Source organism: Cavia porcellus, unplaced genomic scaffold (genome assembly GCF_034190915.1).
Source record: "Cavia porcellus strain 051 isolate PalLab524CR breed Dunkin Hartley unplaced genomic scaffold, mCavPor4.1 scaffold_11, whole genome shotgun sequence".
In the NCBI taxonomy this organism is placed as follows: Eukaryota; Metazoa; Chordata; class Mammalia; order Rodentia; family Caviidae; genus Cavia; species Cavia porcellus.
The window spans coordinates 67060830-67087467 of NW_026947494.1; the positions used below are offsets into that span (position 1 = coordinate 67060830).

The 26638-nt window shown below is 38.9% G+C and overlaps 1 protein-coding gene across 5 annotated transcripts in view; it reads right to left on the reverse strand.

Annotated features, from left to right (window-relative positions):
• The window catches only part of Homer1 (homer scaffold protein 1), a 167340-nt gene that overhangs the window by 38786 nt on the left and 101916 nt on the right, over positions 1-26638 (reverse strand). For all 5 annotated transcript variants that reach the window (XM_063258414.1, XM_063258413.1, XM_063258415.1 and 2 more), the window contains exons 6-8: positions 11245-11401; positions 7452-7562; positions 6648-6728 (exon numbers count right to left, since the gene is read on the reverse strand). In XM_063258414.1, the coding sequence (XP_063114484.1) occupies positions 6648-6728; positions 7452-7562; positions 11245-11401 (349 nt within the window). The remainder of the gene's footprint in view (positions 1-6647; positions 6729-7451; positions 7563-11244; positions 11402-26638) is intronic.

A 26638-nucleotide genomic window follows, 5' to 3' on the forward strand; every position in this document is an offset into this window, starting at 1 on the left:
AAATTTTTCTGGATTTATCCAGAATATATGCCTCTAATAATTATAAAGTAACTGCACTTAGTCCTTTTAGTATTAGTGCAGAAAGCTGGAAACAATCTGAATTCTCAAATAAAAATGGGGTGGCTAAAGAAACAATGATACACACAGATGAAGTACAACACAGGTCTAAAAGACAATGAACAAAACTCTATGGCCTCTCAAGATATCAAGGATATATTTAGGAAAAGAAAACAACCAAAACAAAACAAAAAAATAAGCACAGCAGAGTAATCTGGAGTATTGTTACTGTCTGTGAAGCCAAGGGGTGGGGTGGGATGAAAACCTCACTCACCTATCTGTTTGCTTGGTAAGAAGAAACAGGGAGCTGGGTGTGGTGGTGCACACCTGTGATCCCAGCACCTGGGAGGTTGAGGCAGGAGGATTGTAGCAAGTTTGAGGCCAGCCTGGGCTACATAGTGAGTTCAAAACCAGTCTCAATCACATAGTGAGACCATTTCAAAAAACAAAACAAAACAAAACAAATACAACACACAGACACACAGAAACAGGGAAAAGACAAAGCAACAGTTGCCTATGAGTAGATGGGGATGAGTAGATGAGGCTGAGACGAAGCCTGGGCATTGGATTACGGGGGATAGCACATTCTCTGAAGGAATTGTTTTGCTTTTGACTCTGGCATCATTTAATGTTTCATACAGTCAGTAAACACATATCTAAAATCAGGAAAAATTGGGAAGAGACTAACATGGAATATAAGGAGACAAATAAATATAACTACTGCAAATGAGTTCTGGGATCATGGGCCACACCACCATACCTGTAGATCAACTAACTTTTTCATTAGGCTGAAGACATCACACTGGTCTTTAGTTAGTAGCCTCTGGTATTTTGGGGACAATGGTGCTAATTAGCAGTTCAAAACTACTTTCTGCAAGTAAATATACTGTGGGAATGGGAATCAATTAAAATATGGAAATGGAGAAGAACAGAATGATCTTCACAGGATTTAACTGCTATAGGGACTGTGCGATGGTTTAGACCTAGACTATCTCCCCAGTGCTCACGTGTATGTGTGGAAGGTGATTAGACCATGGAGTGCTGCATGAAAAGGATTTAGTCTTACCTGAATTGAAAAATAGTAAAAAAGTGAACCATTATAGATAGCTAAATTAGATAGAAATGAACAAGCAGTCAGATAGAGCTTGGGGCCTGGGGGAGACAGTGCTGAGGATAAGGCACAACAAAACTGTGACTGGAGGTGCATCCCAAGAGGGCCACGCCTCAAGATAGGGATGCAAAGCTAGTAGTGTGCACTCAAGAGCAGCCTAAGATTATACTGTTGTGGAAAAAGGGGACACAGGCAGGTAAAAGGATAAAACAGGATCTCATTAAGCTTTATTAAAGAAATTGATAGGGAACTGTACTAATGGCAGTTTTTTGCCTCTGCAGTTAGACTCCAGCAATTAAAAAGACAAAAGTAGAGACAGAACATGAGAATTTAGCAGAAAGAGGCAATAGGCAACATGGGATATAGCCAGGAAGATGAAAGGCTGGAAAATGAAAGCTCCCCTCACCCACCTGACAGAATGCAGGAGATAAGGGGCAGCTGCCTAAGCACTCTTATGTAATGCACAAAGCACATGCATCCCCTTTACCCAATCACTAACTGTGCTACCTCTCTATGAGGCCCCACACTTAGCCATCACAAGCAGCCAGGAAGAGAGTAGACAGAGGCGCTCAGATCAGGCGCAAGATAGCCAGAGCCAGTCAGGTTCGGGGAAAGCACTAGTCCTAACAAAAGGAGTGAGGATGAAAATTCACAAGTATTTACCTCTGATCCCCCCAGCCTTCTGAGGTAGCTGTCTATCTTCTTTCTTTTGCAAACAGAAACTCTGCCTCTGTAGTTCATTACTGAAGCTGAAAGTTTACAGTCCCCAGGGTTATGTGTTCCAGATGAGGAGTGGTGTGCAGGCTGGGTAAGTCTTGGCAGTATCAGGCCACAGGCAGGTGAACAGCTCACCCGGGGCCATCCTCCCTTTCCTCTCCAGGAATGCCTTTGTTCTCTCTCCATGAGAAGTTATAGGTCAGCTCCAAGTAATGATGCCATTGCTTCCTGCCTCACTTCCCTGACAGATGGTAATAGCTAAGCATCTGTACTCATGACCCAGCAGGATGACTGCAGTGTGACTCATGTTGGGACTTTGCTGTGTAAATATCCTTGAAGAAAGAACCTCTGTGGCCACCACCTTTCAGGATGTTTCCTATCTCTTAAGAGCTGTCTCTCAATGAACCCTTATTAGTCTCCAGCTTCTTTGTCCTTGAAACTCATCCTTTGATATATTCTGTATTCTCTATTTGGGGACATGAACTGCACAGCTGACACCTTGCAGGTTGGGAGGTGTTTTTCACATCACACTGTGGCAAGGATTTAATGCAGTGGTAGAGCCCTTGCTTAGTGTGAGCCCTTGCTTAGCGTGAGCAAGGTGCAAGGCACTGTGCAAGAAATGAGGTTCAGTCTCCAGCAGTGCTGCTGGGGGAGTCACTTCCTATGAGACAGTAAAGATGACGGAGATCAGTAAGCAGTGGGAACATTGCCTTTCCAGACAGTCATTTCTCATTTTTTCTTGAGACAGGGTCTCACTTTGCAGTCCAGACTGGTCTTGAACTCATGATGATCTGCGTCAGTCTCCCAAGTGCTGGGATAACAGTCATGCATCACCATGCCTGGCTCAGCATAAGGCATTTTAAACTAAGCAATTCTCACTTAAAAGTTGATCTTAAAGAAGATTATTACTATGATGATGCTATTTATTGTGGCATAACTGGAAACAACATAAGCTTCCATCCTTATAGGAATGTGGGAATAAACCCAAGGAAAGAAACTATTGTCAAACACACACCTGGGCAAGGTACTTCGTGTTAGGATAAGTTTTTGCCCTGCTAGGTATACTTTTCTAAGTTTGCCATAATAGGCCTGTGTTACATGGATATTTAGAAATATCCAAATATCAGAATTTAGAAATTAGTTGGCATGGAAGCACACGCCAGTGATCCAAGCATTCTAGGACACTGAGACAGGAGGATCTCAGGTTCTAGCCCAGTCTTGGCAACTTAACACACCCTGCCTCAAAATTTACTTTTATAAAAAGGGACTGGAGATTTAACTCATTATGAAGAACCTCAGTTCAATCCTGAGTTCAACAAAAATAGATGAACAAATCACCTGGAAGTTAGAAACTCTGTCATGATCATTTAGGTAGAGCTATGAATTTTCAACTCATATTCACACCTTCAATTTAACTCTACACACTACAATTTTGGGAGTTCCTCTGCCATCTAAGGACTTTAATAAATTCAGTTTTCTAAATTAAATGCTTGGTGCTGGAACTTGATAACTAGGGTACACTTAGGTGTGTATGAGGAATGGGGTGGGGAAATGGGATCAGGTTACAGAAGGAATTTTCTTGTAACTGGAAGAAATACAGATTATTCCCGAGGCCTTCTCTTTTCTAATTCATCCTCAAGTTTTCCAAAATCTTCCAGGTTCAGTTCTAGTAGGCTGTTTTCTGATAATAACTTTTGATATCAGTGAAGGAATGTATAAGAATTGTTATTCATGGCTTCAGATGCCAGTTGTAAAATTCAATCACTCCCCATTGGTGAAACTAAATATTTAGATGTTTAACACAAAAGTTTGACATGATGAAATTGGAATAGATGGTCTTTATCTCAATCTGATAAAAGCCATCTATGCCAATCCAACAGCCAACATTGTACTAAATGGACAAAAACTGAAAGTTTTCTCTCTAAAATCAGGAATAAGACAAGGATGTCCACTGTCTCCACTCTTAACATAGTCCTGGAAACTTTAGCCAGAGCAATTAGACAAGAGAGAGAAATAAAAGGAATAAAGATGGGAAAGGAAGAAGTTAAATTATCATTATGTGCAGATGACATAGTACTCTACATAAAAGACCCAAAAAACTTCACTAAAAAACTCTTAGATTTGATAAGTAAATTCAGTAGCATAGCAGGATACAAACTCAACACTCAAAAATCAATAGCATTAGTAATAAATTCACTGAGACAGAAACTAGGGAAACATCACTTTTCATAATACAGAAGTTTGATCTGAATAAATCATCTCTTGGGTTTTCTTCATAAATGACACTACTGCATATGTGACAAAAAATTTACACTGACACAAACTTTAAAATAAAGAGATAGCTTAGACACTTGTTGCTTGAAGAAGACATTTTAGATGCAAAAAAATGTAGACTTCACTGCTTTGTAGCTAAGTGCCTTGACTGAACTTGTTAGCACGTCTTCTCTCTGCCAATGGGAACATTCCATCTGTTAGTGTGAGAATTACGGGTAACGTGTGTTAAGTGCCTAACACAATCACAACTGATTATGCTGTGCTCAAAAGCCAAGACAAACACAAGAAAAGACTAGGTGTAGGTTCCTTCCATCTCTTCTTCCAGTCCTAATTAAATGCTTCATATTCTGGTTCTCAAAAAGGGTTTCTCAACTTCAACATTACTGTCATGCTGGGCCACAGAATCAGCACCCTTGGCTTTGTCTATCAGATGTCAGTAACACTCCCCTAGTGGTGGAAGTAAAACATGTCTCCACACATGGTTAAATGTTTCCTGGGATGCAAAACTGCCCCTAGTCAGAACCACTATTCTACACAGATGATTAAAATAAAAGGACAGCATTGAAGAGGTCAATCCAAAATAAGCAATTTTATTTTTCCAGACTGCTCAGAGACAAGGGCCATGGGGATGTAATAAAAGTACCTATCTGGGTGTGATGGTACATACTTGTCATCCCAGCACTTGGGAGGCTGATTCAGGAGGCTTGCCATGAGTTCAAGGTCAGATTGGGCTACCTACTGTGTTTTGGACTGATGTGAACTACATAGCGAGACCCTCTCTTAAAAAGAAAAGAACCTAAGCTGGTATGTTACTCTTCTCACTGCTGAGACAAAATAACTGATACCCAAATTTAAAGGAGGAAAAGTTTATTTAGCTCACAGTTTGCACAGGTTTCAGTCCATAATCAGCTGTCTCCAAGGCAGGGTGGCTTCACAGAGGAGATATGGTAGGCACAAGATGGCAAAAGCAGTAAGAAAGGGACAAAGCAGCTTCTTTCTGCCCTTTATATTGGATCCAGGCTACTGGGATTAGGGTAATGCCAAACCAGTCAGTGCAATGATTCAGCAATCACATCCTTAATCCTAGCACCCTTAATACTAGCATTGCACCATGAACCAGTCACACTGTAGACCCAGCCACCTGTAAAAAAGACCCACCTACGACCACATAACAGCTTTGGCAGGACACACCAACACAGCCATAACAGTTGGCAAGAGAAAGCTTTGATAGCGAATTCTGAAAAAATCTCTCACTCTACCTGACTACACAGGATGCAATCAGGTATGCAAATTTGAATCAGGAAGTATACTATTTACACGAAAAAGTGAGCAAAATTGGACTAAAGAAAGAAAAATAGCACTTGTGTTCAATAGGGAACAACTACTGCTGTAATTCATACATTAGTTCAGTATGAAAAATAAGCTAAATTAAATGATATCTGAGAAATTTTTTTAATGGAAAAAAGTTGATTCATTTAAAAAAATTTTTCAAATATCATTTTAATTTGTGTTGCTGTATGTATTTAAGAAAGTACATAAAAGACTTAAAGGGAGAAAAAGTAACAATATTGTAGTAGAGTAAAAGGTTAAAATCCTTCTATTTTTTCTTGGCTTCCAGTTTAATTCTGTCCAGGAAAACAGCTATAGTAGGTATCATTCTTTTAAAAACCTGCGTCCCTATAATTCTTAGTAAGTTACATGATACTGTTGCCCTTAAGACATCTAGCAGGAGCTGTAGGTGCTAGTCTGGCACTGCAGGTAATGATAACTGACCAGAAAATGCTTGAAGATAGAAGTGAAATGTATCTTCTGAGATTTCTTCAAGCTGTCATCAAACTTTTAGCTTAAGAAAATATGAAAAAATTGCCATCCTACTGTTTAAAAAAATGTACTCAAATAAACTATAAAATGGACCTTGTTGACACTGGTTCATCCATAAACACATTTAATATGAAATTCTTTCTATTTTTAGTAAGGATGAGTAACTACAAGGATCTGTTAACACTGCTATGTGCTGGTCTTCTAGTTTTGTGTTATGTTAGATGTTTGTTTATATTGATTGCGTAGATGAGTTTAAACATAATCAGTTTTAACTTCTCAAATTAGTATCATTTGAGAAATTTTTAAAATGCAGGGGTTTTTTTTTGGTACCAGGGATTAAACTCAAGACTGCGCACTTGCAAGGCACCAGGTACTTATGCCGCTGAGCTAAATCCCCAGCCCAATTCAGGGTATTTTTAATATTAAAAGTAGGAATTAAAAAACTAACTTACCAAACTTATAATTTATAATTGGCCAGCAGTATCACAAACTACTTAAATGAATTTACTAAGCAATTTTTGAAAAGATCAGGTGTAACTCAGAAGTCCTAGAAAAAAAGAATGACTAAAACCTATGAAATAAAGTCACAGGAAAAGTCATTACTACATGAAAGAATGATTTATGGCTTTCTATGTGGAAATGTGAAAAACGTCCCATGGTAGCTTACCTGTAGTTTCTGAGACAGAGAATCCCTCTGTTCTTGTAGTTCTCTGGCATTATCAATTTCTTGTTTTAATCTTTCTATTTCCTAGAATGGTAAAGTAATGTGTTTAACAACATTTAAACTGTACCAAGGAAAGGTAAGGCCTTATTTTTATCTGAAATGATTATCCCACTTTTTAGGAAACAGTGATTTAGAACACATTTCTTTCCATTGACTCCAGAGAGATGCCTTCACCTTACAGGTGTGCTGTCTAGATCAGAATGACCTTCAGCAATAATTCTAACTTAATACAGCATGATTTAGAAATATGACCTGACCATTTTAAAGGGTGCTTCAAGCTTTGAGATCAAATCTTTTCCTAGAATATTACAGTTTTTAATTGGAAATCTGAGTCAGTTACACCTTGTGAAACTGTTTTAATTTCTCCTGGCTTCTGGTTATTTTATGAATGCCCCTGGCCCCATACAGAAGGTAATAGGCACTCTCTTAGCTAACTGCCCGACTAGTTCAACACAGTTCACAGTACAGGAATGAGAATGAGGAAAAAAGGGACAAGTTCCATGCCACTAAAGAACAATTTCATTTTTAAAAAGTACATGATCTTACTTTTATTACATAAAGTCTACAGACTAGTATTTTTTTCTTTTTTCTTTTTTTTTCATACCAGGGCTCAAACTCATGACCTTGCGCTTGCCAGGCAGGCGCTTTAGCCACTGAGCTAAATCCCCAGCCCCAGACTAGTATTTCTAACAGCCTTTAATGTTTAATTTCTCAGCCTTTCATGGGTAGTTAAGAAGTGGTAAATACCTCTTCCTTGACTTTCAGGGTCTCTTCCAGTTCTTGTATTGTCTGGTTTAACTCTGTTTTATGGGTGTGCACTGCATTTGCTTGGCTGCTTACACATTCAAGCTCTGTCACCTAAAATTCAATAAGAACGTAAGTGAAATTAAATGACAATTTAAGAAAGCTTCTTGCTGAAGACACAGTATGCTCCTAATACATGAATAATGAATTTTGGGAAATAGTAACACAATCAGCATAAAATGAATAGATTCCTTAAAGATGCACAGTTAAGACAAGTAAAAAGAACAAAGGAATATTTATATATTTGGTCATGGACAGGTTAGGAATAGTACTTAAGTGATTTCAGCAGAGAATTCCTACAATAAAAATGTTCTTTACAAATTTCCTCTGAACATATACTCAAGATCAGACATGGTCTCCTGTCTTTCATCTGTAGCCTTTGAGTTAAATATGGATTGTGAAAACTGGCCTTGCAGAAGTGAGAAGTTTTTCAAGTACATTTCCAAAATGTAATGGAATTTAGAAGAACACATATGCTTAAAATGCAACGTATAGTCTTCAGTTCTAGAATGATTTTGTATTGATGGTGCTTCTTATAAGAAAGATGACAATTCTTTAATTAGTAACAATGTACTAAAAACTCAAAGAGCTAGGCTAGCTTCCTCTTCTTTTTTCTCCCAGCATATAGTGAGATTTTTACTTTTCGGTTTTTGAGACAGGTCTCACTATGTAGTTCAGGCTGACCTTGAACTCAACAGGTAGCCCAAGCTGGCCTTGAACTTACAGAGATCCTTCTGCCTCTGCCTCCTGAGATTTGATTTATACTTCTCTAACTGGTTTAACTCTCCTCTTTAGCCAAAATATATATACTTTCAGTTAAAAGCAGGCTAGGCTTGATCTGAGAATAAGTCATGTTCATGTATACCTGCTTGACTTCCCTGGACTGTTCTCTCTCAGATGATGGGAAATTATCCTGACCCTGCCAAGCTACCAGCTCTCGGCCCACTGCACTTTTTCCAGATGGCCAACCTTATTTGTACAAGCCCTTAGAACTCTCCTGTTCTACTTAAATAAACATATTTCTAAAGGGCAGTTCCAGTTCTGATAATGATGATTATTAGATCAATTTTCCATAGATTAAAATCACAAACTGTGTATAAAACATAAAAATCAACTGTTTGAAGGCCCTGATAAGTAACCAGACAGACAGAACACTGAAAGAAAGTAGTTACTTTGGGTAAAATACATTCATCTTTCGCCTGCAGGTGGGCACTTGCTAACTAGCTAAACTACTTGGATGCACTCATGCTGAAAACTACAGTTTCACTCCCTTGAGGAGCCTGAGCACCGTGGTGCTCCTCAGAATGAGTGGAGCAGCCAGAAGATAGGCGGTTAAAGGGAAGGGGCCCCCAGTAAGTACTCATGCTTTAGCTAACCCCAGTTAACAGGCACAGTTGAGACCCCAGGGGCTGAGAAACATGAGGAATACTTAAAGAACCAAGCTCCAGCAGCACTGACTGGATAGAAAGAGTCAGCAGTTCCATCCTGCCACACTAGTCCCAGCTTCTGTGACACCCAGAACAATTGTGTCTTCAAGGTTTCCTGGGACTAAGTGATTTACCTTAGAATTAAGGAAATATTAAAATAAATCAACCCTAGCAACATGCAGGTTCACAATTCCACAAAATCAAGTTAATCCACAAGTAATTTAACCGTCTGCTGATAACAAAAATCTGTAATCTTCAAAGGAAGACAGCAAAAGTATGGTCTCCACAAAACTTCATTTCAATGTGCAATATACAGTTAAAATGACTATGTGAAAAAAAAATCCAGGAATGGAAGCAGTAGTCAAGAGACAAACCTGTCTGAACAAAAGGTAAGATAATTTGTTACCAGTATACCTGCAAAAAAACCAAATGCTAAAGGAGGCCATGCGGGCTGCAGGGAAATGACATCTGACAGAAATTCAGACCTACAGGAAGGCAAGAACACTGGACATATGAGAGTAAATAAAGAGGTCATTTCCTAATTCTTTAATCGTCAACTTACTATAGACAGATAAGTTAGGTAGAAATATTATAGGCAGGCAGAGTCAATACAAAACATTAAAAACACATTACAACTATGGCCACAGGTGCATTTGTTAGAGGACAAGCCTCCAGTAAAAGACATGATGACAAGGCCTCATGCCTCCCAAGGGAGAAGTTGTAACACTTGGAACAATAAAGTCTTGATAGGTATCAGTCACCTTGGTAGGCAACTAAGACCCCCTCATCCCTTCCTGAAAAGTTCTTTGTTCTTTCCATGAACACTTGCTATGTGACTTGCTTTGTCACTGGATCAATATTACCCATGTGGCTATCTTATAACCTTATTGGTTGATCACTTTTGTCTCATGTTGTACTCACTTCATGATTTTGTATCCACTTTGTGATTGTGCTCTATAAAACTTCCTTTGAAAAGTGGGCTCATTGGCAACTCACTCAGGACCCCTCCTGTCTCTTAGGAGCTGTATCTCTCCCCCTCAGTAAATATTTTCTACTCTTTTTTTTGGTACTGGAAATCAAACTTGTGGCCTTGTGCTTGCCAGGCAGGAGTTGTACTGCTGAGCTATGTCCTTGGCCTATATTTCCTATTCAACCTCTACTGTTTCTTAGAATTTATTCTTTGAATTTGGAAAATATGAACTTGGCATATCTGACACTTAACAGGTTGGGAGTTATAATATTTCCTCTAATAAGTATTAAGGATTTCGGGGCCCTAAATCCACCTGACAGAGTGAAACTTCTTTAAGGGCAAGGATGATAACATGGTAGCTCCTAAATAAGTGTGTATTGCCTATATTTAATTGTTAAAAGTTATTTTTTATGATAATAACATTTAATTTTTAAGTGTATGGTTCAGTAGTATGTTAGGTATATTCACATTGCAGAGACAGATGGCCACATTTTTTCACTTTACAAATCTAGAAAAGTATATGCCTATCAAATGACTCCCTTTCCCATCTGCTGCATATGGAAATTTTTACACATCAGACAGAACTGTTCTCAGGTTTTTATTATTTAATCTATCTATCTATCTATCTATCTATCTATCTATCTATCTATCTATCTACCTGGTACCTGGGATCAAACTCATGACCTCGTACTTGCGAGGCAGGTGCTTAGGCCACTCTGAGCTAAACCCCAGCTGTTTGCAGGTTTGTAACTCTACCTTTTTGTTTCTATTCTGTTCCTACTCACTTCCTTGACACCCCATTCTATCTCCAACCTCACATTATGCCTTTGCTAAGACCATTCTCTATTGTCTATGGAGTCCTTCTTGAAAGGGAAATTACTGGCATCTGCTTCCTGTAGGGTGAATGCATTCCTATGCTTTGAATAAAAAAAATTGTTTAGGTTCCTGATATTAATGGAGTTGGGCTTTGTGATTTCTTTTTCTGCCTCAAATCACTAATATTTCCAATTTTAAATACAGAGTTGTCTATGTTTTTCAAATTATTCTTTAAAATACAATAAATATAAAAAACAATGAATTGTACACAGTATACATTTTTTTATAGATGAAACTACTGAGCTAAAGTTTAGAAGGGCAATTAGCTCATTTGACTTTAAAAGCCGCCTATCTTCGTTCTCATTAAACTATGGATTTTCCTTAAGCAAACAAACCAACATAATGCCACCCATGTGTGTGTCCTGATGACCAACCCACCAGAAAGCTGCCTGTGCACTGGGATCTTCCTGCCGCACTCTGGACTGCCCCTGCCCTGAGCCCTGAGGTGGAGCACTGCACTCACCCGCTTGTGCAGGCGCTCTGCTTCCTCCTGGTAGGCGGCCAGCTGCTGCTTCCATTGCTTCACGTTAGCAGTGGACTCCAACAGGGCTGCAGTGAGCTTGGCATTGTTTCCTTTGAGGGCAGCCAGTTCAGCCTCCCAGTGTTTGCTGATTGCTGTACTAAAGTAAGAAGAAATTTCCATTTGTTACACTGAATTCTGTTTCTGAAGTGGCAGCACCATTTCTGTTCTTTACCTCAGAATGTGTTCAGCAATAAAAACAGAAAAACATCAGGGCAACATTCCTAGTGAAGAAATATAAAAATTACCCAAGTACTGGACTGAACATGGACTAGTTCCTGCTTCCTTTATAAAAGTACAGGTACAGGGGCTGGGGATTTAGCTCAGTGGCATAAGCACCTGCCTTGCAAGCAGGTAGTTGTGAGTTCGATCCCCGGTACCAATAAAAAGGAAAAAGACAAAAAAAAAAAAAAAAGTACAGGTACTACTCATTCTTTCCTCTCTCTGCCCTGCCCCAGACCTGGTCTTGCTATGTTGCCCAGGCTATTCTCGTATTCAACTCGGGTCTCTTCCTGCCTTAGCCTCTTGAGTAGCTTGAATACAGATATATGCTACCACACCCAATGGTACCCATTCTCTTTTGAGATATATATATATATATATATATATATATATATATATATATAATCTAAACATCTAAAAGTATACTTTAAAAAAAGAATACCAAATGGATGTTTTCAAGTGTCAATAAGATTAAGCTTTGGGTCATCTCACATAGTATTACTTTTGAAATTCTTACTGATTTATAATGTTCAGGATTTTTAAATGCCAAAGACATACAAATTTATTGCAAAATACTTGATGTCACATGATAGACTAGACCTGGACTAGCCTAGTGATTTAACTTCTTACAATAATTCCAGGGTCACTCGTAAAAGATGAGAGCTATCTCCTTCTCATCATTAATATTCTATGTGGCAAATTATCTAATGAAGTTTCTCAACCAAGATAATTTTCTATACAAAGACAATCCTCTTAGTTGGGAAGACCATTCTCATTACAATTCCTTTAACCTTCCAATAAGAACTGCCTCAGCTAAAAAGTTTTTCTTTCTTATTATTGAACAGTTTACATCTATTAGTGAAATTCTACTAACCTCATCCATGAACTATCTAGAGATGCTTTAGCTTTTTAAAGTCACTATTCTTACGTTTGATGAGTCATGTGAATGTTTTGATGGGCTGTATTCTAAATTAATTTTAATATACATTTATTATATAAAAAAGTTTCCATCAGCAAAATTTCTAAAGCTCATCCCCAACCAATTCTAAAATTAAAAAAAATTTAATACAGGGTCTTGCTCAGTTGCTTGTGGGGCTGGGACTTGTGGGGCTGGGATTCTCCTGCCTCAGTTTCCCAGAGTGCTGAGATATATGCACCACCATAACTGATTCTTAGGTAGTTTTTAAAAACAAATAATTTCAGTCAAAGCATGAAAAAAAAATCACATAACATAAACTCAAAGTTATGAACACTACAAAATAACTGAAAAAAACTGTTTAAAAAAAGACTGAAGTGGAGGAAATAATAAGTAACAATCTAATGCAATGTGGGATCCTGGAATAAACGAGGACATTGGTGAACGCTGAGGTCAATCAGCCAGGTGGCACCAATGTGAACTTCTGGAGTCTGATAATCACAGTTCCACCACAAAAGATGCTAACATTAGGGGAAACTAGGTAAAGGGTACATATAACCCTATGAAATTTCTGTAACTTTTTTCTCAAAGTCTAAAATTAGTTTACTGGGCCTAAAGATATAGCTCAGTGATACAGCACTTGTCTAGCAAGCCTGAAGTCCTGAGTTTGATTCCCACTACCAATAAAATAAAGTAAGTTTACTATGTGAGAGAATCTGATCAAAACATGCAAGGAAAGAATAAAATAATAAGCTAACCTACTAATTTTTTTTTTTTTTTTGTCTTTTTGATGCAGAGTCTTACTATGCCGTTCAGGCTGGCCTTGAGCTCACTTTGTAGCCCAGGCTGGTCTTGCACTTACAACGATCCTCTTGCTTCAGCCTCCCAAGTGTTGGGATTATAGTAAACTACTAAGTTAACAACACATTTTTGTCTTGAAAAAGAAAACTTTTCCTTTGTGAAATGATTTTTCAGATTTAGATTTTCTGAGCATGTACCTATTCACTTGTTCCAAATGAATTACAGACTTTTTAAAAGTTACTATCAGTTTTTCTCTTACAGAGATAAATTTATTTAAAGACTCTTCAATTTAACAACTAAAATCTTAGTGAACTACTTTAAGCCTTTGCTATAGGCAAACATCTTTAAAAGTTAAAATAAAAATGATTTTGATGACATTTCTAATACCCATTTGTCAATGTCACAGCTATAAAGTAAGATGGATCATATGTCTTATAGAAAAAAATAGCAAAAATCCATTAAAAATCTGAGAACTCCATCTACATCAAAATTATTTCAATAATTCTGAAGTAATGACTTCAGTAATTCTGTAAGATTTTGGTCTCATCTCTCAGTCACTTTGAGTAATGAGACAGATCAAAGGTCTGCATTTCCAAATGTTAGGCACTTTCCACTTGTGGCATTTATATTTAAATTGCTGAAAATTAAGTTAAAATTTTAGCTTCTCTGTTTCATCAGACATATTTCATGTACTCAAAAGGCACAGATGACCAGTGGCTGCCATGTTGGATAGTAAAGATGCAGAACACTTAACCATAACAGTGCTGTCCCAGAAGTCTCTAAGTTTCTGACTAGTTCTTCAATTCTGTGTTACAGGCAGGATTCTTTTCCTTCAACATTCATAGTCTGACAGAATAAAATGGTAACATTAATGCTGGCAGCACATCACAGGCTTTCTGAGACCTGGAATTGAGATGCATGAAAACAATATAGAAAAGAGAAGAACTCCAGGAATCAATAAAGAGCTGATAAGAAGACCAGAAAACACAGAAAAACTGGAGAAATTGAAGACAACACAGAACAAAGCAGTCTGGAAGGCTATCCCGCACTAGGGAGGAGGTCTTACCTTTGTAAAAACAAGGTGAGCCCAGAGAGGGGATGGCTCTGGGAGAAATAACAGACTGCAGCACTCAAAAGCCCAAGATTACTGTAAAGGGCAAATATAGGGTGGGGTTTTACTTTGAAAGCAATAACTGTGTGGCAAACTACAGTTGGAGAAGAAATCCAGTACCACGCCTACTGTTTTGGGAATGATATAATCATTTCAGGAAAGGTTTTATTGTTTAACACTGAGTTATTCCAGGAATCAGAAGTAACGGAACAACTACACTCTCGGGTTCTTGGGTCACTCTATCACAGGGACTGGATAGGAGATGGTCACAGAGACAGATATGCAGAGTGGCAGGCTAGTCAGACTCCCTGAGAAGTTTAATCAGTGCGAGCTCCAGCTGGGAGGGACACAGTGGTCTTGTGCTCCGTGGGAAAAGCCAGACTGGTCGGATAGTTTCCCATCCTGCAAAATTAGACTTCAAAATTGACAGGAAATGAAGACTTTTCATGACAAGGAATCTTAAAAAAATACATGATCACTAAACTAGCACTACATAAAAAGGAAAAAAAAAAAAAAAGGGAATCTTAAAGAGATGAGGTGGGTACTTTAGCTCAGTGGCTAAAGTACTTGCCTGGTAAGTGCAAGGCTGTGAGTTCAATCCTCAGTACCAAACAAACAAAAACTTCCATTTAGGGCTGGGGATTTAGCTCTGCAGCCTAAGCGCCTTCATGGCAAGCATGATGTTGTGAGTTTGATCCCCCTGTACCACAAAAATCTGGACTGAAGAGATAGAGTGGGCTTAAAGAGATGAGGATTCTCCCTTTTGTTATAATAAAAATATAAAGGGATCACCATCAGAAAAATAATACAATGGCAGGATTCGGTAATCATGTTACAATTATAACTCTCAATGTCAAGGGCTGGAAGTTGCTGAAAATAAAAAGATGACTGAAAGTTAAAGAACGGAATATGCTGCTCCATTCAGCAGGGCCCAAAAGCAAGCTACCTTATTTGCAAAAGTCACATACCTCACCTGTGCACCTAACCTCTGCAAACTCTCAATACTAATCTTCAACTCAACTTTAAGTATTCTAATAAAAATATGACTTCACATCCTTATCTTGTTTACCCCTGAAAACCTTCCACTCAGTATCTAACACTTCTCATCTGAACACTCCCCTATTCTCCCCATCCCATCTCACCTCATCGTAGAACCAAAAACAGTGAAAGTTTGCATAGAGAATAAAACAGGTAAGTGTGAAAACAATGACTACCATATGGAAGTGCTATAAGATCAAATTTATGGATGCTATTATAACCAGAAGAAAGCAAAAATCACATAAAGTAACACATAGGGTAAATACTAGTACTGTACATACAAAACTGAAAACTATTCATGAGGAGGCAACGTCTTCCTAAAAATCTCCATAGATAACACAAACTCTTCTCACTTCTCTAGAACCAACCTACAGTAACCCCCTGCCCAAAGGTGGGGAAAGAGGGAGCTATGGATAACAAACACACACAGATATACATAGGAGAACGGAGAAACAAGGAAATAGATCTCTACAATTCCCCCCAACTCTCATAAGAGAGCAAGGGGTCACAAAGGGAGAAGAAAACAAGTACTAGGTATTAAAAACCTATGAAAAGTTCATAGAAAGGATGAAGAAAACAGATGAGTTCAGAGAGCAAATGAATTAGAAGCTCACAGCAATTTTACTTAAAATGTACACCGTGATTTTGGTGAAAACTGGATAAGCTAACCAAAACAGATTAAAATTTGAGTAACAGATTCAAAAAGGATATGGAATCCTTGAAAAGATATCAGACAGAAATACCTAAAATAAAGAAACTGTATAGAATTCACACATTGCAGAATTGACCAACGTGAAGAGTGTCCAAAACTGAGAACAAAATAGTGAATCATGATAAAGAGCTCACAGAAGCCAAAAAGAAAAGAGAACAAAACTACCTAGCAGTTACTAGACGACAAGAAGAATGATCTAATGATAATCAGTGTAAGAGAAAAACTAGTTGATGGACACATGGATTCACTAACAAACACGCTTACTGAAATCATGGAAGAGAATTTTCCGAATATAATGAAAGAGTGTAATATACAAGTAAGTGACGCTTATAGTTTATGTTTATATGGCTCATGTCAAGAGGCTGGATCTAGGGTGTGAGATGCTGGGATCAGGACTGTAATGCTGGGATTGATTTACAATGTAATGCTAGCATTAAGACTGTGAATGCTATCTTCTTTGGGGCAGGTAGCATGGATAAAACAGAAAGAGAGCAGCTATTGCCACTGCTTGTTGTTTGTAGCTTCCTGCCTGCTATGAACTGTTTCTCCTCTGTGATGACCCTGTCATGCCACCCTGTCTTGGAGTTAGCCAACTATGAACTGAAATCTCTATAAACTATAAATCTCTCTGTGAATCAAATAAACCTTTCTTTCTTTAACTATGGGTGTTGGGTAGTTTGTCTCAGCAATGAGAAAATTAAGACAAACACCAAACAATTATGATGAAAAAAGCATATCCTTAATATTTATTAAGGCATATCCTTAAATTACCAGGCAGTCAACAAAAACCCAGAATTTTAAAAGCAACCAAAAAAAAAAAAAAAAAAAAACCCAAAACAAAATCACATACAGATGTCAAACAATTAGAATCAAAGCAGACTTTTCAGTACAAACATTCAAGGCCAGAAGAGCTTGGGGTGAACAATTTTAAGCTCTAATAGCAAATAATTTATAATCCAGATTAATTTACCCACAAAGCTATTCTTCAAAATAGAAAATAAGGTACTTCCATGAAAATGACCAGTTGAGAAGATGTGAGTGCTAAACCAGATCTAAGGAAAATACTCAAGAATATTCTTGACAGAAACAATGGATTAGACACACCTAAAAACACCAAGAAAACTAGTGAAATCAATGAATAAAAGCAACAGAAAACATCAGGAAAAGGAAAGCAAATCATACACTAGCAAATAAAGAAGGCAGTGATAGTAAATAACCAACACATCTTAATAATACATCTCAGTATTAACAGCCTCAACTCTCCAAAGGTAAGACACAGACTGGCAGATTGGAGCAAAAAACAGAATCCAATAATCTGTTGCATTCAAGAAACTCTGCTAATCAAAAAAGAAATTCATAGACTATAAATTAAAGGATGGAAAACAACATTGCCAAGACTCTGAAAACAAGCAAGGGTATCAATTCTAATATCAGACATGATAAATTTTAAGCTAAAACTGATTAGAAGAGACAACGAAGGTCACTAAATACTAGCATGGGGAACAATCCAACAAAGAGATAACATTAGTAAACATATATGCACTGAATACTTTATTTCATAAAAACTACTGAATTTGAAAAAGAAAATAAACCCAATCATAGAAGAGAATTTTAAAACCACACCTTTAACAAAGAGATATATCAACTGAATAAAAAAACCAATAAAGAAATTTCAGAGCTGAACCAAACCTTGAACATATGTACTTAATGGTTATGTATAGACAATCCCAATGCCCTACAACAGAGTATACATTCTTTGCAGCAGCATGTGGTACATTTTACAAAATGAATCACATATTAACCCACAAAGCCTGGTTAAGTAAATATAAAAGAATAGAAGTTACTCTTATGCATATTTTCAAATCACTGTGCAATGAAAATGGAAATCAATGACAGAGCTGGGCATAGTGGTGCACACCTGTAATCCCAGCACATGGAAGTCTGAGGCAAGAGGACAGCTGTGAGTTCAAGGCCAGTTTGGGTTACAAAGTGAGTTTAAGGCCAGCCTGAAGTACATAGTGAAATGTTATCTCAAAAAGAGAAAAAAGAAAAAAAAAATCAATGACAGATAAAATCTCAGGAGAGGCTATCATGCCAGGAAAATTAACAATATATTTCTAAACAATCAATGGATCACAGAAGACACCAAAGAAGAAATTTTATAATTTGTGGAAGTTAATGACAACGATGGTATAACTCATCAAAATCTCTAGAACACTATGAATGGAGTTCTAAGAGAAAAATTCATTGCAATAACCTAACCACTGAATTTGATTCAATTATTGTCCAACTTGGTTTGCAACCAGAATTGTGGCAAGAATCACATTTGTGAACTGAGATAGTACTGTGCTACAACGTGAGCCAAGATTAAGAATATATAATAAGAATGAAAAAATGAGATAGAGGAATTGGAGGGAGGATGAGCAAAGGGGATTAAAAAACAAACAAACTGTGGTATATACATGTAACCTTTCCCCCAAATCATTGTCAACTTTATGAACTGCAAAGTTATTAATAAAATAAAAAATTACAAATTAAAAAAAAATCAATCTACATGAGCAACCTAGGAAGCTAATACACCACGTTAATTATTTCAAAAGATCTGACCACTGAAGGATAGTTAAATATGCTACTATACTCTTCAAATTCATTCTAGGTTTTCTTAGTAGTATTTTCATATTTAGTTGGTATTTAGATCCACAGAATTTCAAATTTAAGATATAATTCTGGCAAACCCTAACATAAATTATACCATACACTAAATGTAAAATCTAGGTAGATGTAATGACTATTTATTCTAAGCCTTATATCAAGAAAGTAATTTGTTTAATGTAAAAAGGTGAGTTAGAGCATTTCTCTGTTCTGTGAAGAAGATTCCCTTGGATATAGATAAAGACAACAAATAAATTTGAGGAACTTCACCCTGGACCCTCAAGCAAAGTCTCCAAGGCATCTGTGCCCTCTATCTAATTACCTAGGTAAACTTTCCTAGTAACAGGACAAGGCTATACTTTAGCTGATACTTTATATAAATTTTTTATATCTTTGAAGCTCACAGGTTAAATTTATAAATTATCATCTGCAATCACATTTTATATGCTAGTAAAGGCACATCAGTTTTCTAGGCACATAGAAAAGGACTGTTTATTCTTAATTAACAAATGTAAAGCACAAATGTAAATCTCCCCTACTAGCTGCTGAAAAGGTAGACAATTGTTGCAAGCTGCCACAGCCTAATTGAAGGGAGTGGTAGTATAAATAAGCTTAAAATCCACCGAGAAGTTTAGGGAGAGTTTCTAGTCTACCAGCAGAGAAATAAGTATAATAGATAAGTGGAGATTTTCTGTGGTTGGGAAGAGGAACTGGCTTCCCAGTACCTCTCAGTTTTTCTCAGTTTGTATTGGCCCACATAACCAGAGGTTAGTCTCCAGAAAGGAGTCCAGCTGTTCATTTGATCAACATTCCTTTGACTCCCTTGGCCACTGGCTTCAAAGGGGATTCACCAAACAGATGCTGGGGAACCCTGTGGTCTGCTTTTGAGTGTGGCAACTATTGTAATCACTAAGTTCTAAAAGGGATAGTTAAAAGCCAGAGCCAAAGCACCATTACCTGGTGCTTTATAAATTTATTTAAAGGTTTTAAAGCCCACAACTTAAAAGGTTGGAGAGCCTCTTTAGTCTAAATGTGTTTAGGTTCTATAAGTGCACTGATTTTGGGGGTAGCTCTTTCTGGTTTCACCCAGAAGTGAGTTCTTTCCACTGTGTCTCAGGTTCAGTCTCTGAAGGAGACTACTATCCAGAACAGTAAGCTGGGACATGGCTCTTATGTGTGTTCTCCTAGGTGGGCAAAATTCCAGTGTCTCATCAGACCCAGAGATGGGGTATGTATCCCTTATCTAAGATGACTTCCCTGTTCTCAGCATTAGCAAATGCTCATTTTCCATGGGCTTTGAAAGAGTTTTGGCCCAGACAGGACACTGTAGCTGGTGAAGCCTTAGAGGCAAAACCAAGGAGCTCCATCTCCTCCACCCCTAGGAATTTACCTAAGGCTCTATCTTCCCCACCCCTAGGAATTTACCTCTGGTGCTAAACGAATATCAATGGGCTACCTGTGCATCCCTAATGTCCCTAAGGCACCACCCCCAAACTAAGATACATGTATGCCCCCACTCCATGTGTCCCATGGAGAGATCGCCAACCCCGGGGGGCGGGGGGGGGGAGATGCCGGACCCCAGGGCATCGGAGGTCTCTCCCCGCATTCTTAAAATAAACAGTCATCTATATTTTATACTTCTTATCTTTTCAGCTGCCCCACAATTCTATCATACGGTTCCCTGACCGGGATGGCAGATGAGAGATTCCTGGGACCCTCCCAGTCTGAGTCCCCTGCCGTTCACAAACTGGACTGCAACCTGCATTAATTCCTCACTTCTACACTGGGGAGCTGTAAACTTGTCACCAATCATTCACAAATAACACAGGCCCAATTTATCACAGGTGAGCAAACTCTGGAGAATTCTTCGGCGCTGGGCTAGGCCCCACGCGGGTTTTCTCCCCCTTTCCATGGATTCACGTGATGCTCTCACGTCCTTAGACAGCCCAAGGCAGAGTTTTTCTGGGCCAACCTGGGTCTACACTGAGAAACTCTCACGTCCTTCAGAGCTTTAAGTTCTCATGGGCAGAGCCGTTACTAAAATCCATGGATGACTTAAACTTAGTAGACCAGGGTCCATTGCCTCATCTGACTAACTCTGTGGGCCAGACCCCACACCAGTTTTTATCTTGAGGACCACTTCCTGTTCCCCCCAAAAAACTATACCTATTTATAGCTTATCACACTCATGACAAGTTTACAAAACTCTCTATCTTTAAGCCTTTGTTTTGAGAGTGTGTGTCCTTTCCCACCAGCCTCCCCTTTGTTTCCTCCACACTTCCCCTTTCCCCGCCTTGTGCACCGACTCAGTCCCTGCTGAGATGGGAAAGGTGCGCCCAAACAGTGTTGAGAGATATACAAGGGGTGCTTTAAGCTCTCATGCCATGCCCCAGCTTCACGCGGGGTCCAGCCCTCATGCCACGCCCCAACTATGCGCCCCAACTCTGCACGTCTCAGCTCTCATGCCGCGCCCCAACTCCGCACGGGTCGGCTCTAATGCTGCATCCTACTCCTCGAGCCCCAAAAGCAGTCCTGGCTCCATGTGGCAGCTCAGCTCCGAGTCAGTCTGGCTACCGCCGCGCCACCGTGAGCAGTTCCAGCTGCATGCTATAAACCCATTTCTGCACTCCATCCCCACCTTGCACGCGTCCCCAGAACAATTCCGCCTGCTCCGCATGCTGCTTCCCAGCGCTCACTCCGCCCACTCTGCGTGCACTGCCCCCATCCTGGGTGCACCCGGCCCACCATCCAAGTTTCCTCCTGCCTTAGGCACTGCGCCTCTCCCAAACAGTCCCAGCACCCACCCCCCAAAGGCAAGCACCGCTCTAAAAACAGACAAACAGCAGCTTGGCGGCTGGGCTCAGAGATCCTATTTCCTGGTCCACACCAGCCTTTTTTTTACATTCTCGAACCATTTAATCAAGGTTTATTTAGGTTAGATAAGCCGACAATAGACAAGACTTTGACTGATAAACGGGGAAGTGGCCATCTGGTAATTTTACCAGCCTTGTTTATCAATTAAAGCCTTTAGTAATCTCCTAATGTTTTAACAACTAAAATTAAGAGGTAATTATAAATTACTTTTGCTATAAACCACTAGTAATGTTCTATATTAAGCTTACTGCTTCTATTATACTGTACGTATTATACTGTACTGTTACCAATCTCCTAGATGTTTAACAAGTAAAATTAAAAGGTACTTATAAATTCCTTTTGCTGTAAACCATGAGTAATGTTCTATATTAAGCTTACTGCTTATATTATACTGTACATATTACACTGTACTGTTACCAATCTCCTGTTTAACAACTAAAATTAAAAAATAATTATAAATTCCTTTTGCTGGGAACTACTAGCTCTTTTCCAAAACAAGGGTTATATGATACATACAAAACAACAAAACCAACACTGTGGCAAAAGCCAAACTTAAACCTTTCCCAGCCTGTCTGACTGTCCTGGCTCAGCCCTCCACCGAGCCATAAGTAATTATATTCAACTGATATTAAATGACACCGTAGCTGATCTCTCTCCTAAATAAAAAGGTAAAAATTAATTAAACAGGCATCCTCCAAAAATCAGATGGGATTAGACATTTTAATAACATAAAGAGATACTTATATATGACATAAATAATATGTCAGTTCCTAAAATTCCCTGGACCTTGTCCTCCTTATGGGAAGTCATTACTAAAAGTCATAAATACCCTCTTGATTATATGTAACTTCTGCATACTTACTTAATTCTATAGATATCTTCTACTATACACCAGATCCCAAACAACAAGGCAAAACTTGACCTTCAAACTCCATAGAGACCACCTTAATATGGCTTTTCATGTTTTCAACAACAGAGATAACAATAACACTTATGGCACTCGGAGTTCTGAGACAGGTAAACCAACACAAGGTGGAGCTGCCTGCCCCCCTCCCCCCAAACCATGCCTCAAATGCAGCAGAAGACATTGGGCAAGAGAGTGCCCCATCCTGGTGTTCCTTTGGGATCTTACACAGGGCTACTGGACTGTCCTAGCTACCAGACAGTGGGTAAGCCAACCTAACTTCCAGCCCCCACAGGAAATGCCACCACTGCCAGATTCATCGTTGACAGAGATCTGCTTAAACTTGCTGCTGAAGACTGATGGGGCTCAGGGCCAACAACAGCCAACTTTAAGGTGTCCGTCTCAGGGTCCCAAGTCCCACTAAAAGTCTCAGGTAATACATTCTCTATACTTGTGGACATAAAGGCCATATATATAGAGTTCTTCCTGAGTCTTCAGGCCGCTATAGTAAGTCCTTAATCTCTAGGGGGTATTGATGGTCAACCTATGCCATTTACAAACAGGGTGTATTCATGCAGGTTTCAGACTATTTCTTCCCAGTCCACCCAGTGGTGCCAAATCTTCCCTCCATCACTCATTCTATGGTCCTAAATCTTTTTTTTTTTTTTCATTTTTCTTTTCACTACTTGGAGAAATCTTTGACAGTCCTAAATCTTAAAAATGCTTTTTATTCCCTTGTGTTTATACAGACTGACCCAGACACTGAGGCCTCAACAGCTTACACCTGTTATTGCTAGTAAACCTCTCCTCAGTGATATAGACCACTCCTTTCCTTTCTTATTCACCAATTTCTCAGACACAATCCTAGTCAAGACTGACAGATAAATTTTGTCTTCTTACTTTGTTTATAGTTTTTCAGGATACATAAAAGCCTTTCCCACAACCAGGGAGACTGCTAATATACTTACTAAAGTCCTGTTACAGCAAATCATTCCAAGGACTACAACCAGGATAGAGCGACCCATACCTGATATTCTTGGCAACATCAACAGTGATCAAAGTTACTAGACTGCCATCCTGGTTTCACATCACTCAGGCTAAGTGGTGCCCTTCCAGCCTTAGATCTTACCATCCTTTTTGCCTACTCATCTCTGCCTTACCAAGGCCTCACAGCCACAACTCTCAGGCTGTCATGTTTTGTTATCCAATTTGGTTTCTAATTTCTTATCCTTTTTTACAGCAGAACTCTCAACACTATTTCCTAAAGACTCCTACATCATGCATACCAGAGACAAGCCTTACCCTCTTAACTTTTACCCTTTCAGATGGGGGAGTAATCACCTCTCATAACTTCACTCCTCCTAACCCTACATTTATTTTTCAGAATTCTACCTTACTGTGGCAATGATTCTACCTCAACATGGTCCTGATATAATAACATATCTAAATCAAAGGCACCTTTCCTTCTACCTCACCTGGGTCCTTAAGTATGACAGTGCCATGCCTCTTTATAACATCTTGTCTCTTTGCTTTTCCAATCTAACATACGTGCATTCACCAATGATAAAGTTGTCCTGGCTAAAACATCTGGCACCAGCTTCTACATGGGCATCAACCGTCATCCCATCGACTCCCCTAGACCCCAGTACAGCGCCCTTTTCCAGTAGGAAGCAGTAAAAAAAGAAATCTTTGCCCCTTTTCATAATAATAATCATAAGACGGGAATTAAAGAGTTTTGGCCCAGACAGGACACTATAGCTGGTGAAGCCCTAAAGGCAAAACCAAGGTGCTTCATCTCCCCCACCCCTAGGAATTTACCTATGGCTCTATCTTCCCTACCCCTAGGAATTTACCTCTGATGCCAAATGAATACCAATGGGCTACCAGTGCATCCCTAATGCCCCTCAGGCACCACTCCCAACCTAAGCTACATGTATGCTCCCATTCCACGTGTCCCATGGAGAGATCGCTGACCCCAGGGGGAGATGCCGGACCCCAGGGGGTGGGGGGGTCTCTCCCCACATTCTTAAAATAAAGGTCATTTATATTTCATACTTCTTATCTTTTCAGCCACCCCACAATCCTATCAGGCTTAACTTATGAGGAAAAGGTTGCAACAGTCTAGAGTTCTTTCTGACTTTACAGGCCTCTAAAAAGAAAAGTACAATGTGGGGAAAAGATTAGAAGTAAAGTCAAAGAAAGGCAACTGAAGCAAAACAAGGTTGATAGTTCAGAGTTTAGAGGAGGATCAGAGCCAGTCTGTCACAGTGAAACTTGTTCTCCAAGACTTGAGGACACCACTAGCCTAGTGCTGCTTAAATGGTGGAAGGAGTCCACTTTTTGTTGTAGGTATGTATATTTTCTAAGTATGAGCTAGATTTCATTTAAGAACTATTTTACAGAAGTTTAAATTAAAGTCTGTTAGGGGTGTTCTATTATTCTCTCTAGAGCTATTGTGTAATACAGTCAGGCAAGAAGTACCAGTAAATTTAGCAACTAATTTAAATGCAATATGTACAAGAACAAAATAATAAAAATGTTTCATTAAAGAAATACCATAATTGTATAATTTTCCCACGTTTTAACTTAGGTTTATCATTATTTTAACAAAATTATATGAGGCAAGGCAATTATAAACAATGGGCAAATCATAAGCAATTATAAGCAATGGAAAAAGACAAAGCAAACTTGAAGCATAAAAATTTTTTACCTAAATTAAACAAAAGCAAACTTTTATCTCTGTCCAATGATCTTGGTAGAAGACTTCCAAATGATACAGGGAAATGAAACTCCCAACCTACCTATATGTTCAGTATAAGATTGTGTTCTCTAAAATTGAAAAATGAATTTTAGGAACAATGGTGGTTAAAAGCAGAATATATTTATTGAGAGAAAAAAAGCTTCTCTCTGGGAGATAGACAGAAGGGATCCTGAGTAGGTTGCCCAGGAAAGTAATTTTGAAAATGGAAGGAGATTTTTGAGCAAGATAGGTATCAAAACTATTGCAAGACTTGTGGAAATCACAGGCACAAGGGGAGTTCGTATCCTCTTACGGGTTCTTTACCACCTATTCATAGACTGTATCAGAAGCTTAAGAAAGAGTGAAGGTAGGGAGAGTCAGAAGGGAATTCTAGATGAATCAAGAGGGAAAGCTATGAAGCATGGCCAGGGCCCCTGTCCTCCCTGGAACGAAGCCTAAAGTTTCTGGGAGAGGTACTTTTAACCCTCTCACCCTCACTTCCCTAGGCACAGGTAAGATCTGTTGAGACCAGAGGCAAAGAAAATAAAACTACAACCCTGAGAGAAACAGAAAATAGTCCTATCCTGTAGAAGAAAGGCAGTAAACTGTGACACAAGACCCTTAAACACACAAGACTGAATTCACCTGCTACTGGTTGGGGTACAGAATCACTGAGAAAGTTCTAACCCAGAGAGCTGAGACTCTGGGACACAGTACCTACTCACAATGGAGAATGGATGAAAATAAAAACTCATCCTGTCTGGTACCATCAGGTGAGAGCTGCTTTTCTTTGTGCAAAGACTGAATGTAAAAAGGACCCTCCTCTGAGGCACAAGCATATAAAAAAGACCTGAAGCTGAATAATCAGCAACAGCAAGAAAATCCTTCAGCAACTCAACTATAACCCAAAGCACCAGGTAATGCTAGCTTAAAGGTTATGGTGTGCTTGTAGCTATAGCACAAATAAAATCCAAAATTTTAATTCCACCCCCCCCAAAAATGACTTAATTCCGTACTAATACTGCACCATTTGGAGGAAGAAATATAGCAGGCCCTCCATATCTATGGATTCGACATCTAGGTATTTGGGAAAAACAATTGTGTCTGTACAGAAGTATGTTCAGACTGTTTTCTTTGCCATTAGCTATGCAAGTAACAACAACTCACAGAGCAGGCATATTGTCTTAGGCATTATAAGCCATCTGGAGATGATCTGAAGTGTGGGAAGAATGTATATAGGTTACATACAGATATAATTCCATTTTATATATGAGATGGAAGCACCCACAGACTTTGGTATCTACAGAGGCTTGTGGACCAAATATCCTGTGTGTACTGAGGGACACCCATACTATACCCATTGCAAT